Below are 17,340 nucleotides of genomic sequence, written 5' to 3' on the forward strand. Positions count from 1 at the left end.
GACAGTAATTAATCCTCAACTTGACTTCTTCATAAAATGCATATTAATAAAATAGATGATATAAAACAATCATGATTTTGTTTTCTGATGGCACACAATGTGTGCCAAACTTACATACTTTGAAACAATCTACTGAAATAAAAAAAGGCTACTATTTTGAGTATCATGAGTATAGAAATAATATTTAAATTGGAAAAAAAAGTCTTTGAAAATATTTTTGTGGACAGATTGATGAATAAAAGAACAGTAAGTCATAATGTATTTTTTGTGTGTTTTTGTATGTATACCAAAACATAGTACTACAGCAAATACTATTATTCTATTTAAGATGAGAGCTGAAAAAATTGATATTTTTCCAAAGAAATCACTTTTATTAACATAATTCAAAATGTTTCAGTTATAAAAATGTTTTTATAAAACATTTTCAATCTGGAAATGCTCTGTAATATTTACTGAAGATCTGTAACTTCAACACACTGACTTGCATTTGAGTTTATGACTACATGAAGGCTTTCATACATTTATTAGCATATTTATTATATAGGAAGTTCAATGTAGCCCACCAATGACTCCATGAGGCCACCTTTGTGCAATCCAAAATACTTGGTCAAATGTTGTAAACCAAAGATCTGTTTCAGTCCTTCCTTTTACCTTTCTCCTTACCCTCTTCCTCTCTCCTTCCCTCTCTCCCTCCCTTCCTTCCCTTTCTCCGTCTTTCCCTACCCTTTTCCTCCCTCTCTTTCTTTGAGCCTTCAGTTTGTTTCAAGATGCAGACCTGGAATGGCTTGACTTTATTGGAGAATTCCACACAATTGCCATAGAAATGACTTGATGTAACTGGATTTTCCATCAGGTTCCTCCAGCCACGCTACCTAGGTGACAGCTTAATTTAAATTATGTATTACCTATTTGTTGATTTAGGTAGATAGGAATTCAATTTCTTTACTTAAACCTAGTTGTTTTCTACAAGGATGGAGCCTGTCTTCACAACTCTCAAGCTATTGAACTGATTTCTTCCCTACTTTTTGTTCTAAAAGCAGTCATCATAATATTGGCAATGTTTTAGTAGTCACTGTCTCAGCAGTCAGGCTTCTGGGAGTTTCTGTTCATTTTAATTGACAGATGTGTAGTTCTGTTTTATATGGATACATGTACATTCTTCACATTGGGTTTTACTTTTTGTCTGGAATATATCATCTCTTTACTTTTCTCATCTTGAAACTATAAGGAAATTTTTGTCTTATAGTTTAGCATAATCATTTCCCATATCTCTAGTGTTCTTCCCTATAACTTCCTGGTGGGTAAAACCTAATTTATAAAACTTATTTTCCATAAAAATGCTGAGAACAGGGAGGCTTTGTCCTATTGAATCAGTTATTTTTGATCAAATGGAGTTTATAATAATATAAATAAAAGCTGACTTAATTCTTGCCCAACAACAGGAAGATCTGTGTCTTCACCTTTGGTTCACATTTCCACAGAGAATATAATTCCTCTTAATTAAAAAAAAGGAAAAGATACCTTTATTAGTTTGAAAGGTTTTCATGTTCATTATGCACATTAGAAAAGTTTTAGAAATGGAAGGAAAACATGAAATAGAAAATGTCGTATTGACCTAATTGAACATCTTTAAATGCCAATGAGAATTTGCTGGTGTTTTTAACACCCGTGTAGTAATGTTGCCCTTTAAATGTAACTGGTTAAATTTTCAAAGCTGTGTCCTAGGATTTTGCCATTTGATGTCCATTAATATCAATTGGAATATGCTGACAAATCCCTGTATACCACTTTGAAATTTTACCCCTTAGTGTTAATGATAGTCTTCTAACAGTGAACTGAGAAATAAATTATTTATCTGCTTAGTTCAAGTTTCCTATAGTCTCTTGGGCAAACTAAATAAGGGAAGAAAAAGAATCCCAATATTTCTTTATTAGTTCAAAGTAACATGTATATCAAGAACTCATTGGCTTAGTATATATTGAACAGTCTGTTATCTTATGTAGTTAGCTGTCTATCTAAATATGCTGCAGATTTCCTTTTAACTATATGCAGTTAGATTTATTTTTATTATACCTACAGCATATAGTACTGAATGCAATAGTTTACTTGTTATATTATCCTATTATGATTAAAATATAAAGACAAAAATATATCAGCCATTGATAGATATTTTGGTACAGAAGTAAAATCCTGATGTCTAGTTCCTCTTTTGTTTAACTTAATATCCTGTGTTCTAAATATCTGTTGTGGAATTCTCAAGTGTCAGAATCTCTAGGAAGCTTTTAGGTAATAGAGAAACAAGTAGGCATTTCCATACATGCCTTTAACCATAACAAGGAAGCATTATGCAAAATGCATAAATTTTGTTTAATAACAATTGATATGAACATCCTAAGCAGAACACCACTCCTTTGTAAAATAACTTATCTCAAAGAGCAATTCTCAGTTCACAGAAAAATTGAAAGGAAGGTATAAAGATTCCTCATGTACCAGCAGCCCCCACACATGTCGTCCACATCCTTCACCTGAGTGGTATAACTGTGGAAACTAGGACTCTTACATCAGGGTGTCATTGTCACCCATAGCCCACATTTTATACTAGGGTTCATCCTCACTGTTTTAAGTTCTCTGGACTTGGATTAATATGTAACAACATGAACCTGCTATTATAGTATCTATCATTAGTTTCACTCTCCCAAAATTCTTCTAGCTCTGCTCCTCATCCCTCCTTCCCCTCATCCCTTCTCTCCAATGATCTTCTTACTGTCTCCATGGATTTGTCTTTAGTGACCACTGTTGTCATCACCATGTAGTATGTAGCCTGTTCAGATGAAAAGCAAAATGCTAAATCAGTCTTATAATAAAAAACCCAGAGCCAGATATTAGGGTAAATGCTGAAAGATCAGAGAGACAAAGGAACAAGCCGTTGCCATGTCTTACCTCTAGGACTCCTCAGCCTGAAAAAACTTCAGTTCCTGTCTCCTCGTGCCTCATATACCTTTCTTCACCCAGCCATATCACTTCCTTCTCAGCGCTGGGATTAAAGCTGTGTGACTTACCAAGCAAAGGCATGAGATCTCATGTGCTGAGATTAAAGGCGTGTGATTCCCAAGTACTGGGATTAAAGGTGTGTGCCACCACTGCCTGACTGTTTCTCTCCTAGACTGGATCAATCTTATGTAGTCCAGGGTGGCTTTGAAGTCAGAGATCCAGTCGGATCTCTGCCTCTGGAGTGCTAGGATTAAAGGTGTGTGCCACCAGTGCCTGGCCTCTATGTTTAATCTAGTGGCTTGTTCAGTCCTCTAATCTTCAAGTAAATTTTATTAGGGTACACAATATATTACCACACACTTCCTGGAAGTGACAGCACACACACTAAGTTCATATTGCTCAGACTGATGACTTGGCTTGAGATAGTAGATAAAATAGGACCCTGAGCCAGCTGCAAATTTGTGTTTACTGGACTCTGGTTTCAGACAAAGTCAAATTACTTCATAATTAGAACTACCTTTAATTCAGAAAATATTTTGAATGCATCATTAACTTGAGTGATCACTGAGAGTATTAGATTATATTCCTCAGTTACAAAAATACTAATTCACTCTAGGATGTAGTTGAGGATCCAAAGTAGCTTTAGTACAATATGTTAATGTTTAAAATCACTACAGTGTATTGTATCTATTATGCAGTTTTTATGTCTGTTAGGTAGGTGTAAACAGAGGCTTTTCCATCCTATCCAGTCTCATAGCCACTTTTAAAATAATCATTCAGAGGCTTAATATTAATTACAAATTATTTGGCCTATTGCTCAGGGTTATTACCAACTAACTAGCTCTTACAACTTAAATTAACCCATTTCTGTTAACTATGTTTTGTCACGTGTCTCATGGCTTTATCTATGTTCTAATACTTCTTGGTCCTCTGGCAGCTGGCTGGTGACTCCCTGACTCCACCCTTCCTTTTTCTAGCATTCTTAGCTTGGTCACCCTGCCTATACTTCTTGCCTGGCTACTGGCCAATCAGCATTATATTAAACCAATTTGAGTGACAAATCTTTACTGTGTGCAAGAGGATTATTCCACAGCAGGTAGGGACTAATATATGTACTGGTAATGCTTGGCTAATTAGGATATATATATATATATATATATATATATATATATATATATATATATATATATATATATATATGTGTGTGTGTGTGTGTGTGTGTGTGTGTGTGTGTGTGTGTGTGTGTATGTGTGCATATATATGAATATGAAGACATGTGAATTCTATTTTTTTTTTTTTTTTGGTTTTTCAAGACAGGGTTTCTCTGTGTAGCTTTGCGCCTTTCCTGGAACTCACTTTGGAGACCAGTCTGGCCTCGAACTCACAGAGATCCGCCTGGCTCTGCCTCCCGAGTGCTGGGATTAAAGGCATGTGCCACCACCGCCCAGCTAACATGTGCATTCTAATTACAGGTGTCAAGTTAACTCCCTTTAGTTTTATTTGAATTTTCTAGCAGGTCAAATTATGTCAGCCTTACCATAAACCTTCAAACTGCAAAATAGATACACAAAGCAATATAGAATCTATATGTTCTTCAGGGCTTTGGTTTTCCAGCCTCTACTTCCACACCAGCTTCCTTGCACTTGTGAAAAAATAACAGTTTTATGACTACTTATGTACTGTACGTGACTGTTCTCTTTTTCAACACTCTCTGTTCCCTGGCTCTTTTTTAAAAAGATGTTTGAATGCTCCATACAATCTTACTTAAACATTTCTGTATATCAGACCATAATTTGTTGTATTTTATGTAAGAGTTCTAGGCTTATCTACTTTGTAATTTGTCTAGAATTGATAATAGCACCAACATCCTTAAACCCACATTTAACTGAAAATTTAAAACACTTTGAAACAGATAAAGGAATTGGAAATTTGTCTAGTAAAATATTGCCATTGCTTAATGGTAAATATAAGGCAGTGTGTACCTGTGTCAGACATTGTAACCAGCAAGCTTTCTTGTCTTCTTCAGGAACCGCCATCAGACCTATTGCTTTGAGAGCCGTGACGGCCATTGCTCGTGCCTTGCCTGGGTTTCCTATTTTGGCCACAGGTGGAATTGACTCAGCTGAAAGTGGACTTCAGTTCCTTCATAGTGGTGCTTCAGTTCTCCAGGTAGGGTTTGTGGTTTTCCTTTTCAATTCCCCAAAACAAGGTAAATCATATGACAGATATGCGTGCTTTAGAAACCACCAAAAAAAAAAAGAAACCACCAAAGAAAGAAACCACCAAAGAAAGAGGTAGTAAGCGAACAAAATGATGGCACCCATTTTCTTTTCCTTCCTTCCTTCCTTCCTTCCTTCCTTCCTTCCTTCCTTCCTTCCTTTCTTCCTTCCTTTCCTTCCTTCCTTCCTTCCTTTCCTTCCTTCCTTCCTTCCTTTCTTCCTTCCTTCCTTTCTTCCTTCCTTCCTTCCTTCCTTCCCTCCTTTCTTTCCTTCTGCGAGTTTGAAAAAAGAAAAAAAAAAAAAAGAGGACTTTATCTCCGTCCTCCTAAATGATAGAACTTGTGAACACTTTTTCTAGTATATTTGTCCACCTTTCTATCCTAAAGTAAAAGAGACCAACTACCAGATGCGTACTATATGCTAACAGATGAGAAACAATTACAATGTGAAAATCTATATAAAGTGAGATCTCTATGGAGAAATGGTTGAAACCAAAGATGCAACCAATCCAGTCTGATGAGTGTGCCTGGAGGAATCACTGTACTCATCTCCTAACTTCCTGACATGCAGAGAAGTCATTGGGTTTATAACTTTCATGCTACAAAATATACACTTGTTATTCAGCTTCTTATACTAAAAATCCAAGGAAATGTCTTCCAGTGCCTTCACAAAGAGATTCCTAACAGCAACCAGATAGATAATACAAAATTTGTATTATCATTTCATCTTATTTTTCCTTCTTATCTGAGACTGGCCTTGAACTCACACTCCTCATGACTTTGAGTGTTGGCTTATAGGCTAGTGTCACTATGTCCATCTCTCATTTTATTTATACATTTGTTTTAAAGTGTTGCTCAATGTGGACGTAGTAGTCTTAGAACATTAAAGCATCAGCACTTCTCTGAGGAGCCAGTTATACAGATTTGAGGGCTAACAAAACCCAACAATGAAAAGATACTGCATAAAGACTACACTGTGAGTTTCAGGTGATTTGCATTAATATGATTTTTATTATGCAGTGTTAATGGCAATTAGAGAGTATAATTTACTATCACTTAAATTCAGTAGTGAAAAGGTAGCATTCAAATAGCTTGTGTTTCTAATTCTATGTACACAATTAATACTGTCTTATGAATGAAAGTTGACCATGGAAGTATTATGTATCATACTACAAATGAAAGAGGATGTCTTCCAATGAAAATGTAATAGACTTACGTTGCCCCCCACATCTCCACTAAACATAGCTATTGATTTCTTATGCATGACACTAATTTAAACAGACCATCGAAGGTACACAGAAGGCAGCCTGACAAAGAACGTCAAGACTCAGGGAACAAAAGGCAAGTGATGTCCTGGCTAACTGGTCTGTGAATCCCTCTTGTGGAGCCAGAGGCCAGACAAAGAAGCATCTGGTACAGACAGAGAAGCCTGCTTTCTCTAGCCAAAGAAGCAGCCCAATAAAACAGGAGACTGACAGACAGTATTTCCTTTACTTTAGTCAAACATGATGCATTAAAACCTCTAATCACACCTCCATCCATGTATAGGATATTTGAGGTTTCTGGACCTCCATACTCAGCAGATACCAATGTTAAGATGTCAGATTATGTGAGAATGAAGGTTTTAAACTAGTCAGGACAAAATTATATCAACATCTCCAAGGGACAAGGAGTGAGCTCTACCAGGGAATTCTCACTAGAGAATAGTGAGATATCCCTCTTCCTCTCTCTGATAGGATGTCAGAGAAGTCTGGTGGGGAGTCAAGATTGTTATCTCTACCTTTTAGTTATAAAACTTTTCTTCTCTCTATGATGTCAGCAAGGCCAAAGTGGACAACAGCAAGAAGGTGGTCCTACACGTTCTGCTGTGGCCAGGACCTGCCAGGAGAATTATAATTGGAGCCACAATCTGTCCTCCCCTAGTCAGAACAAGGAGCTATGACACAGGAGTATCTGTGGATGTCTAGGAGGGAACCTGGGACTCTGTCTGACAGCACAATGGCAGTATCCCCTCTTTCCCTTGCCAGAGTGATGTCAAAGAAGACCAAATAAAAATGAAGGTGTAAAGAAGGTTGTACCTCCTCGTATTGGATGGGGATAAGACTCAGTAGCTGAGTGCTCACCTGGCATGTGCAAGACTTCAGATTGCATCTCTAATATCATTGCATGCACATACAAATTTTAGCCCAGCTTTGTAGCACACCCTACAATCACAGCACTAAGAAGGCCAAGGAAGAAGGGCCCCAGCTAGAAACCAAACCATCTGCATTAGGAAACCTTATCTCTAAAGAAATTACAAGGCAAAAATGAGAGAAAAAGTTGCCAATGTAATACTCCAAATGTTAAGATACTGGGAAGATAGAAGGCTGGGTGATAAAATACAACTGATAGACATCAATGCCAAGGTGACAGGTTTTATAATTATCTAAAAATGGTTTCAAAATAGCAAAGATAAAATTGTATTACTAGCACTTAGAAATATTCTTGGGGAATAGTGGGACAACACGAAACAGACTCTGTGTTTTTTGTGTGCTTTTTGCTTTGCTTTGGCTTTTGTTTTTCCTTATTGGAATTTGTGTGTTTTGATTTTCAGAGGGGTTTTTTTTTTTTGGAAAGAACATGAAATTGGATGGATAAGGAGGTGGAGAAGATCTGGAAAGAACTGAGGGAGGTAAAGGAATATAATAAAAAGTTATTACATGAAAAAATGTTTTTAGTAATTCATAACAATAAAAGAATGAGAAAAAATGGAAACTTTGGGACTTAAAGCAACCCTGTTCATTAGAATTACAAAAGAAAACCTGACTGATGTGCTCAGCAGCACAATGGAGAAAGGGGAAGTAAAATCTACCAGTGATTGAGAAAATATCAAAAATCTGAAAAAAGGAACAGAGCATTAGAGCTGGGAGATATTACAAGAGCCAACAAGACACTGAATTACAGAGCAGGTGTGCAAGGCAGTCAAGATGAAGGGTATTGTGCAAAAGTTATGAGCCTAAAGATTCCACAACTCAAGGGAATCCTGAATAGGATAGACAAAAGGAATCTATCAGCAAATCTGTTGTGTTTAAACTGAAAACTATCACCAACGAATGTTCAAAGAAGCAGGAGGGAAAGGACTCCAAATCTCTAAGAAGTAACTGTGAGAACAACTGGCTTCTCAAGGAAATCAGGCAGCCTAGAAAGGAGTACTGGAATATTTTAAAGGCTGAAAGGAAAAGAACTGTCCACTCAGATCCCATTACTTTAGGTGTGAAGTGGAAATGAAAATCTCACAACTGAAGGAAAATTAAGCAAATTAATTACCAGCAGACCTTAACTAAAAGAATGGTTGATAAAAATTTAAGATGGAAAGAATGATGAAAGAGGGCAGTGTTGGCAAGATGGCCTGTTATGGTAAAGGCTTGTGCCGAGCTTCGCAACTTGAGTGTGATCCCCAGGACCCATCTGGTGGAAGGAGAGAATCAACCCCCACAAGTTGTCTTCTGACCTCCACACATACAGTGGTATGTGTGTGCATGCACACATTAATTAAAATTTTAAAGAATGCACTTTGGAGCATCAGGAAAAAAAAGATGACCATACCGCAGATTCTTCAAAAAGAAATTAGATATTTTGAACACCACTGCATTTTTTTTTTGGCCTCAAGAACGTAAACTTCTGTCCACTCTTTTTCTGTTTGTATCTTGCTCCTTACTGTTTTCTTCCTGTGAGTTTTTCATCAGCACACAGTTGCCACGTCTTCTGGTCTGCTCTACAAGGTGCCTTTTCAGCTCCTTTCTACACAAAATGACTTATAAATTCAGCTGCTGTTGGCTTAGGTTTCCTGCAGAGGAACTCTGGTGGTGGGCTCACTATGCCTCTTTACACCAGGCCATGGCACAGCCATTGGTCACCCATGTATGTATTGCTCATGTGATGTAAACCAGAACATTTTGTGTTCATGGTGCTTGAATTATTTATTGTCTTCAGCAAAACTCTGTTCATAAGTACAGTGGTTTGCAGAATCAAATCAAAACAAAACAATAACAACCAAAAAAGTCTTGCCCTTCAGCTCTGGCAGGGAATGGCCTAAACAATGTTCACAAAGCTCTCTAGAACATCTGATCCCAATAATTTTGTTAAAAATATGAAGTTCTACCCATAGTGATTTACTGGCTGAAAATTATAGATTTATGTACCAATCTTACTATTAGCTGAAATCAGATTATCATTCAGTCAGAAAACACATTTTTAAAAATTTAGCTAAAATTTGAAGAAAAAAACAGTACTAAAATATTCTTTAGATGGTCATAAATTGGACAAACTTGAATTTGAAATTGTGCAGGGTGTTTCAGTGGGGTGAGAGTTGTATAATATTTCTGCCTCTGTTCCATTGTAACTGAATTCCATTCCACTCCACTCCCTAATCCTGGGTTAATATAACCTTTCATTTTCTATATTTCTGAACTGCTGAATATTACTAGAGAAATTCAAGCAACTCTGCCAATTGGATTTAGTCCAAGTTCACAGTGTTTAATGTCAGCTTGGCCTTCAGCACTAGTCAGAATCTGATTTTAGTTATCTTTTTCCTTTCTTAATTTTTCCATAAAATCCTCCCTAGCAGGTCGCTTCAATCTTTTTGAGCCTTTCACCTCTCTCCTTCATTGCACCCCCATTTCTCTGATTGTCTCTGCTTGCTGGCTTTTATTTCCCAGCTCAATCTCCCTCTCTGATTCTATATGTATCTGACCTGCTTTTCTAATTATGTTCTACTCAAAAGTTCAGTATAGATTAGTAGGAAAGACATATACCCCATCAGTAATTTCAAAATCTGTTTATGTGCTTGAAAATTAAGACACACAATTTTGATAAAGTGTTTCCATTTCCAAACTGAAAAGCCAAATTTCTTCCCCCTGCTGAGTGAATGTGACAGAATATTCTGTCCTTCTTAACCAATATGATGTGTCACTTAGAATTGCCCATCTAGTCACATACACAATGTACCATACACACGAACACAAAATTAATGTGAACTCAAGAAACTTAGGATCTGAAACTGTAAAATTCCTAGACAGGAACAGATGGAATCTCTAGGAACGTTTTTGATTGTGGCTAGTCTTATAACAGGACACGTAAAATACAAGCAACAAAAACAAAAACAAAAAATGAAAGTGAGTCAGAATACAGTGCTTCTCTGTATCAAAAGAAACAAACAACACAAGAAAATGTTGCCCATGAGGCTTCTGGGTCAGTGAATACAATGGTTGCAGTGTGAGCGTGAGGACCTTAGTTTGGGTCCCTAGCACCAAATTTGCTACGTAAAGCTTGGTGGCCAGCAAGCCTAGCTGAATCTGCAAGGTCCAAGGTCACTGAGAAATGTTTTCTCAAAAATATTTGGTGGAAATGAACTGATAAACCCCTTGATGCTAATTTCCAGTGTCCATATTCATACACACACATACAACCATATACACCTATGCATAGCACATAGATATGCAAAAAGAAAAGAAAATGTTAAGGGAGAGAAAGAGGAATGGAAAGAGGAGGGGAGAGGAAAAGAACCTGCTTTAAAATGGGCAAAAGCCTGAATAGGTATATCCCCAAAGATGGTATGTAAATGTCCAGTAAGTATATGAAAAGTTATCCACATAGGAAATGACTAGTAAAACTCAAACCCTCAGTAAGATACTCCTTCATAACTATTGGTACAGCTGTTAATTAAGGAACAGAGATAACAAAAATAGCAAGAGTTCACGAGAATGCAGAGAAATGAAGATGTTTATACACTGTTGGGAGTGTAAATCTGCTTAGCCATTGTAGAAAACAATATGGCCATTTCTCAAAAACCTTAAAAACAGAACTTCCTTAGACTCCTGTAATCTTTATATCAAGATATCCCCAAGCCCCAAAGAAATTAAAGCATTACCTTGCATAGATATATACATTGTTGTTTGAACAACCAAAGTGATCATCAACTGATGAATGAATAAAGAAATTGGGTGCTCTGTCTCCTCTCTCTCTCTCTCTCTCTCTCTCTCTCTCTCTCTCTCTCTCTCTCTCTCTCTCTCTCTCCCCACCCCACCCCCACGTGTGTGTGTGTGTGTGTGTGTGTGTGTGTGTGTGTGTGTGTGTGTGTGATGTGTTTATGCCTGGGTGAATTGGAAGACTATTCAACCTCAGTAAGAAGCAGACTCCACATTTAACAACACGTATCACCCTGAGGGTCATTAAACTAAATTTACTAAACCACACACAAATCAAGCTGCTTCCTGATATTCAGTGTATGTTGAATCGAAATAAATAAAAGAGATACATACATGGGGGTTATGAAAGCATGACTGATAGAGGTACAGTGAAGGGAGCTATACTTTCTAGAGGGCAAAGTTACATTTACGCAGGATGAAGATCTAAAATGCAGGTTAGGATTCTATTTAGTAATGCTGTATACTGAAAAGCACCATGAAAAGAGGCTTGGATTACTTTTTTACAGCTAAAATAATAGTAATTAGTAGCAATAGAATACAAACTATAAAAATCTAAGAATAGAGTTAGGAAGCACACTGAGTACAGCAGGTCGTTTCTCTAGGAAAAATTTGGAGTGAACATGACTACTCCAGTGGAACCCCCTATGGTATTCTGTCCTAGAAATGAGGTTAACAATCTATTCCGGGTTATGTTCCTCGATAGCTGCTCATACTTTGTCACTCAACTCAATCGACTTCTAATCTGTTACAGTGAATTCCAATGTCTTTGAAATCTCTGGGTTTTTTTTCATCTTATTTGACAGCCTTTCATTAGAATATGCAAATAAGAGCTATTAAGAGGCTAGATGAAAATTACCAGTAAGTTCCAGGTACTAAAATTTATAAATACCCCCTTGTTAAATTATATTCTCAAGTTCTTTGCAATTTCTTTGGTGGGCTATATTACAGCTATGGAGCTTGCTTCTGTTACCAATCAGCTGCTCATGAACAATACAATAAAGTTAATTCTTATGTAAAGGAATTTGGAGAGACAGTCTTAATAGATTAATGTTGACTTTTCTTTTGTAATTCATTCTATCTATCATCATTATCATTATCTATGTATTTATGTATCTATCTATCATCTATCTATCATCTATCTATCTATCTATCTATCTATCTATCTATCTATCTATCTGTCTATCTATCTATCTGTCATCTATCTTTCAATCTCTCCTGTGTTTGTAGTACATGTGTAGTTCCAAGGGATTGATAGTGTCTTCACATCCTCTCTCCACTGTTTTTGATACAGTCTCTCACTGAACATATAGTTCACATATTGTCTGGACAAGCTGGCCAGCATGCTCCAATGCTCCAGGGATCTCTTGTCCAACACTGGGTTCCAGAGCACCTCCTCTGACATTTTACCTGGATGCTTGTGAAGCAAAGTCAATCATGTCTTCATACTTGTGTTGCAAGCACTTTTCTGCCCATGCCCTCTCCCTAGCCTGGCTTTTCTTGATTTGATTTTGGTTGTGAGTCTTGGATTATACCTTCCTAATGAGTCCTAGATCCCCTTCCTCTGATCTAAGCACTGATCTGTAATTTCTGCTAAAGTGTTGTTCAGGGCTTTGTATTTCAACCTAAGTTCAGCCTGATGCTGCATTAAGCAATGGGAATCTTCATAAAATGCATTCTCCTCTGTTGCATATAGATAGAGGATATAGAAAAGAGGGGTACCTCTTTTCTACAGATTGGCTCTGGACTTACATAACTCAATTTAATGATATTGGTTTTATAGTTCAATCTTGTAAGAACCTTCACTCAGGATGTGGGAAAATCATCAGTTCATGTGCATACAATTATGACCTGTGCCTTCAGTGAGTTGGGATGGGTGATTTTTTGCATTCTATCTTTGTGTTTATGGAGTTGTCACTGAAGTTAAAAGAAATCCTGAAATACAGTAGAACAAGAGAGCTTAATGTCCAGGAGCTCTGTAGAAAGATCATCTCAGGACAGTTGTTCACTGGACTCAGAAAACTTAATCAAATTTTAACAATAATCACAGTCAATGTGATGTAGCTAAGTTAAGCTAAATTGAATGTTTTAATGTGGCTAGAAAGTGTATTATCTTATTAAAAGTACAGAAGAAAAGATTAATTGGAACAGGATGATACTTCTGTTTTCACAGATGTAGGAACAGAGTTTTGGCTTTTTCTTGCTATAATGTATACGGAGACTTAAGCACCCAGATTTTGTTGATGGGACCATTGGGTTATTTAAAAATCATGGCATATGATGTTTCAAATTTCACTCGGCACCTCCAAAGTATTTATTAAATGATTCCATATCTTTTCTTCTATGGTCATTCCCTTTAAAGCCAGTGTGTGGTAGATGAAGAATTGTTGGGACCAAGTCATTTGTAAATGTCATCAGATCTATTTCATGTAACTAGCAAAGATAGGCACATTTTAATATCTATTATACAATTTCCTATTGTCTAGCTTTAATGAGTATTTAATTTACAATTTAAAGAATAATATGCAAGTAGATACTTGAAAGATAGAAGCTTTATATTCTTCCAATGATGTATAAGAAAAATATGGTCTTAGTATCCCATTCAATGAAGTTCTAATTACCGCGTCAATTATTACATTATTTTAAATGACTTTAATGGAAGGCTGTTTTCAAGAGGCTGTAATTCTTAAAAAGCATCTTGATTCCGGGGCAACAAATGTTGTTTATAAGCAAAGGGAAGAAATTAAATGGAAACCCACTGGGCCTTCAAGTGACTGCACATTCTCCACTTGACAGAAGGATTAGCATCTAGAGTCAATGGAAATTAATGGAAATTAAATCTAATATTTTTGAAAGACAGTTTTACTATAGAAAAATAATATTGTCACAAGATGACTATTTTAGATTAGAAAATAATGGTGAGTTAGCAGCAGTACCAGCAGATAGAGTGGCATGTAATTTAGATGGCCGTTGTCATATAAATGTCATTTGGCTGACTTTCTTATTGACCCTGACCCCAGGGTTTTATGTTATCTGACCCTTTTAATATTATATGTACAAATCACTATTTACTGCAATCTTTATTTCTCAGTCTTCATATGTTTGACCAAAGTTCTGAACAATTATTTTATTTTCTATTCTACTCCAAAGGTTAAAACTATATCACTGATGTTTAGGTTCTCATATCCCATTATTTTGTAAACACTGTATTTTCTGTTTTGCTTTTCTCTATTTCCAATTTACTAGTCTTACTTGAAAATTGCTATGACTGGCCACTAATGTGTTTTAACAATTTTATCATGATGTATCCATCCAAATGCTTATGAAAAATAGGCATTGGTCGGGGAAGCAATTTGTTGAATATCATCACTGATTTTGTACTTTAAGAATTAATTTAATATCCTATAAAAAATCCTGAAGGCAGCTGACTGAAGAGTTGTTTTTTTTAATTGAGCTAAATTTTCCATTGTCTTCTTACTGTCAGGTTAGAAATTGACTTCAGCAAAGACCTCGAAAGGCAGGCTTAGGACATCATTCTGAGCAGTACCAACATCTAAGGACATTCTTCTGAAATGGGCCCACTCAAAGAAGGAGACAAGAACCAGTTTCTCAGTGAAGCATTTAACTTTGTACTTTTATGATGGCTTGTTCATTTTGAGAACTTCATGTGTAAGCACCATATCTATATCATTTCTGACTCTCTTCTCTCCAACTCCTCCATTGTCTCCTCTCTTTCTCCCAAATTAGTGACCCCTTAATCTTTATTATTCTACACGTATTATGTACATGTGTATGTACACACATGTACATACAACCCAAGTGTGTTTAATGTTGCTCACAAGAACATCTGTCCAAAACTGACCACTTGAGATTGGACAACCTATACAGGAGCTGAACTGTCTCATCAGCCTTTGGCTGTCTGTAACTCTTTGTCTAGAGTTGAGATCGTGTGGAATTTCTTCTGTACTCATTGGCCTATCAACTGGGGTTGTCATTATGCCAGTCTTGTTCAGGAAAGCCCTGTTGAGATTCCATGGGTGTGTTTTTTCTGTCATATCTAGGGGACACTATCTAGCAACAAGTGTTCTGGTCCTCTAACTCTGCTCCCGCTTCCATGGTTTCCCCTAAGCACTAGAAGTAAGAGTTGCATTGCAGATGTATCAACTCGAGTTGGATCTCTTATTCTCTGCATTTTAACCATTTTTGAGTCTCTAATAGTCTTTAGCTGTGGGGGAAATAAGAGCTTCTTTGACGAGGAGTTAGAACTACACTTATCTGTGGGTATAAGGGTAAGTGCTGAGTTAATTTAGAAATTACATTGGTTTAAGAAAATGGCAGTAGCATATTTTTCCTCCAGGGTTTGGCATAGGCAATGGGCTAGGTTTCTAATACTAGGCATGAACCTCCTCTCCTCAGGTGGCCCTTAAGTCACATTAGACAACTCTTAGTTATCCCCAAGACAAAACGCTACTTTTGCACCAGTGTAGCTGTATTGCTGGGCCAGTCATTGCTAAAGATTCACAGGTGTTACATCTGGATACAGCTACCAATTCCTCCTTTCCCTTGGCACCTTGTGTACCACCTTCTGATACTGGGAGAGCCAGTCCTTAGGAAGGAGTCTTTCAGATCAGTTCCAGCTTGATTCCTCCAAGTTCTGAGTCCGAGGTGTGCTGTGTCTTCAGCAATGCGGTCTTAACCTTCAAGTGTTGAAAGGCAACCAGAGGTAAAGGCAACAGCCTGTCTTGTTTTGGAAGACTTGTATTCCTCCAAATAACAACTAGAGGGGAGGTTTCCCATGTGCGACACTAGGGTTTTGTTGGGCTGTGCATCCTCTTGAGGCTCTTATACCCCATGTGGCATAAGTACGCATATGTATACACACATACACATATATTGTATATGTATTTTTAAGTAAGCTTATAAAATAATGTTTTCATGTGCCTTGTTTTTCAAACTTTACTTAGTGTTATTTATCTTTCTTCCCTCTACCTTTTAATACCCTATATATTATTCATTTTTAATTACTGGTTTTTATTCTTTAAGATTTTGATTCTTCTTTCTTCAAGGCCTATTAACAGCTATCTTTACATTTGATTAGCTGTTTGTAAGTATTTCTAGACTACCCCCAAGGGGGACTGCCCTCAAAAATGTATGTTTATTAACACAAATTCTTTACTTATAGAGGAAATGCATCTCAAGTATGTATTATGCTAATGATAAAACATCATCATCTATATTCAATACAAAGAAAAACAATATTAAATATTCATCCCCAAACAGAGCAATACAGATTCCTTTCCTGAAGCATGCAGTTTTATCATGTGCTTAATATATTTAAAAATTTCCCCAAGGTTTTAGATCAGAATAGATCTAAGTATTTCTTTTACAACTGAGATGAAAATATACCACAAAAAAATGTATTTCACAGTTGGCTCCTCCTGAACGCTTACCTCCATAAGAGTTTCTGATCATGACATTCAATTTGTACCCTGCCATTCTCTCTATATGCTTATTTAAGCCCTTATTACTTTTCTTAATTACATTTTTGAATGATTCAAGTCATTAGCTCATTGTACAAATGAAGCCCATGGGTTATAGCCCACTTTTCTTCATGTTCTCTCTTTTTATCCTAATGTATCTAAAGCACATTTGTATTTTTACAAGCTATGGCTAAAGTGGTGACTTTTTAAAATGTATCTTTGCATATAGGAGACACAATTGCTCTTTGTAATAATAATAAACCTAGCCTCCAGTCTTTTATCTTACTGTCCTATACCCATACGTGCAATTCTGTTTACAGTAGGTCTCATGTCTGGTCACCACATCCACAATGTATTCACAACAAATGAGGCCCACCCTCTGCAGTTGCCCTATGAAAAGCCCAGGTATTGTTTTTGATGTGATATATCACGATTTAATCTGTATTTCCTTCTCTCTGCCTTTTCTTCCTTTCTTCCCTGTAAGTAAACTGATGCCTGTCTTCTGAGACCATGGCTATGTATCAGCACTGACAAGCTCTCCTTCCTTTCTAGATTAGAAAATATGAGGGTTGATTTATTTAATAGGCATTTTGCATATTTTGAACCTCGAATTTATCTAAAGTTTGAAAAGTAATGCAGAAAAGAGGAGAAAGAAATACTGTTAAAATGCCGCCAGACCGCAGACCAC

The 17,340-nt window shown here is 36.7% G+C and overlaps 1 protein-coding gene across 1 annotated transcript in view; it reads left to right on the forward strand.

Annotated features, from left to right (window-relative positions):
• The window catches only part of Dpyd (dihydropyrimidine dehydrogenase), an 839,421-nt gene that overhangs the window by 682,634 nt on the left and 139,447 nt on the right, over positions 1-17,340 (forward strand). The window contains exon 19 of the mRNA XM_059266163.1: positions 5,018-5,160. Coding sequence (XP_059122146.1) covers positions 5,018-5,160 — 143 coding nt within the window. The remainder of the gene's footprint in view (positions 1-5,017; positions 5,161-17,340) is intronic.

Source organism: Peromyscus eremicus, chromosome 6 (assembly GCF_949786415.1).
Source record: "Peromyscus eremicus chromosome 6, PerEre_H2_v1, whole genome shotgun sequence".
NCBI classification, from domain to species: domain Eukaryota; kingdom Metazoa; phylum Chordata; class Mammalia; order Rodentia; family Cricetidae; genus Peromyscus; species Peromyscus eremicus.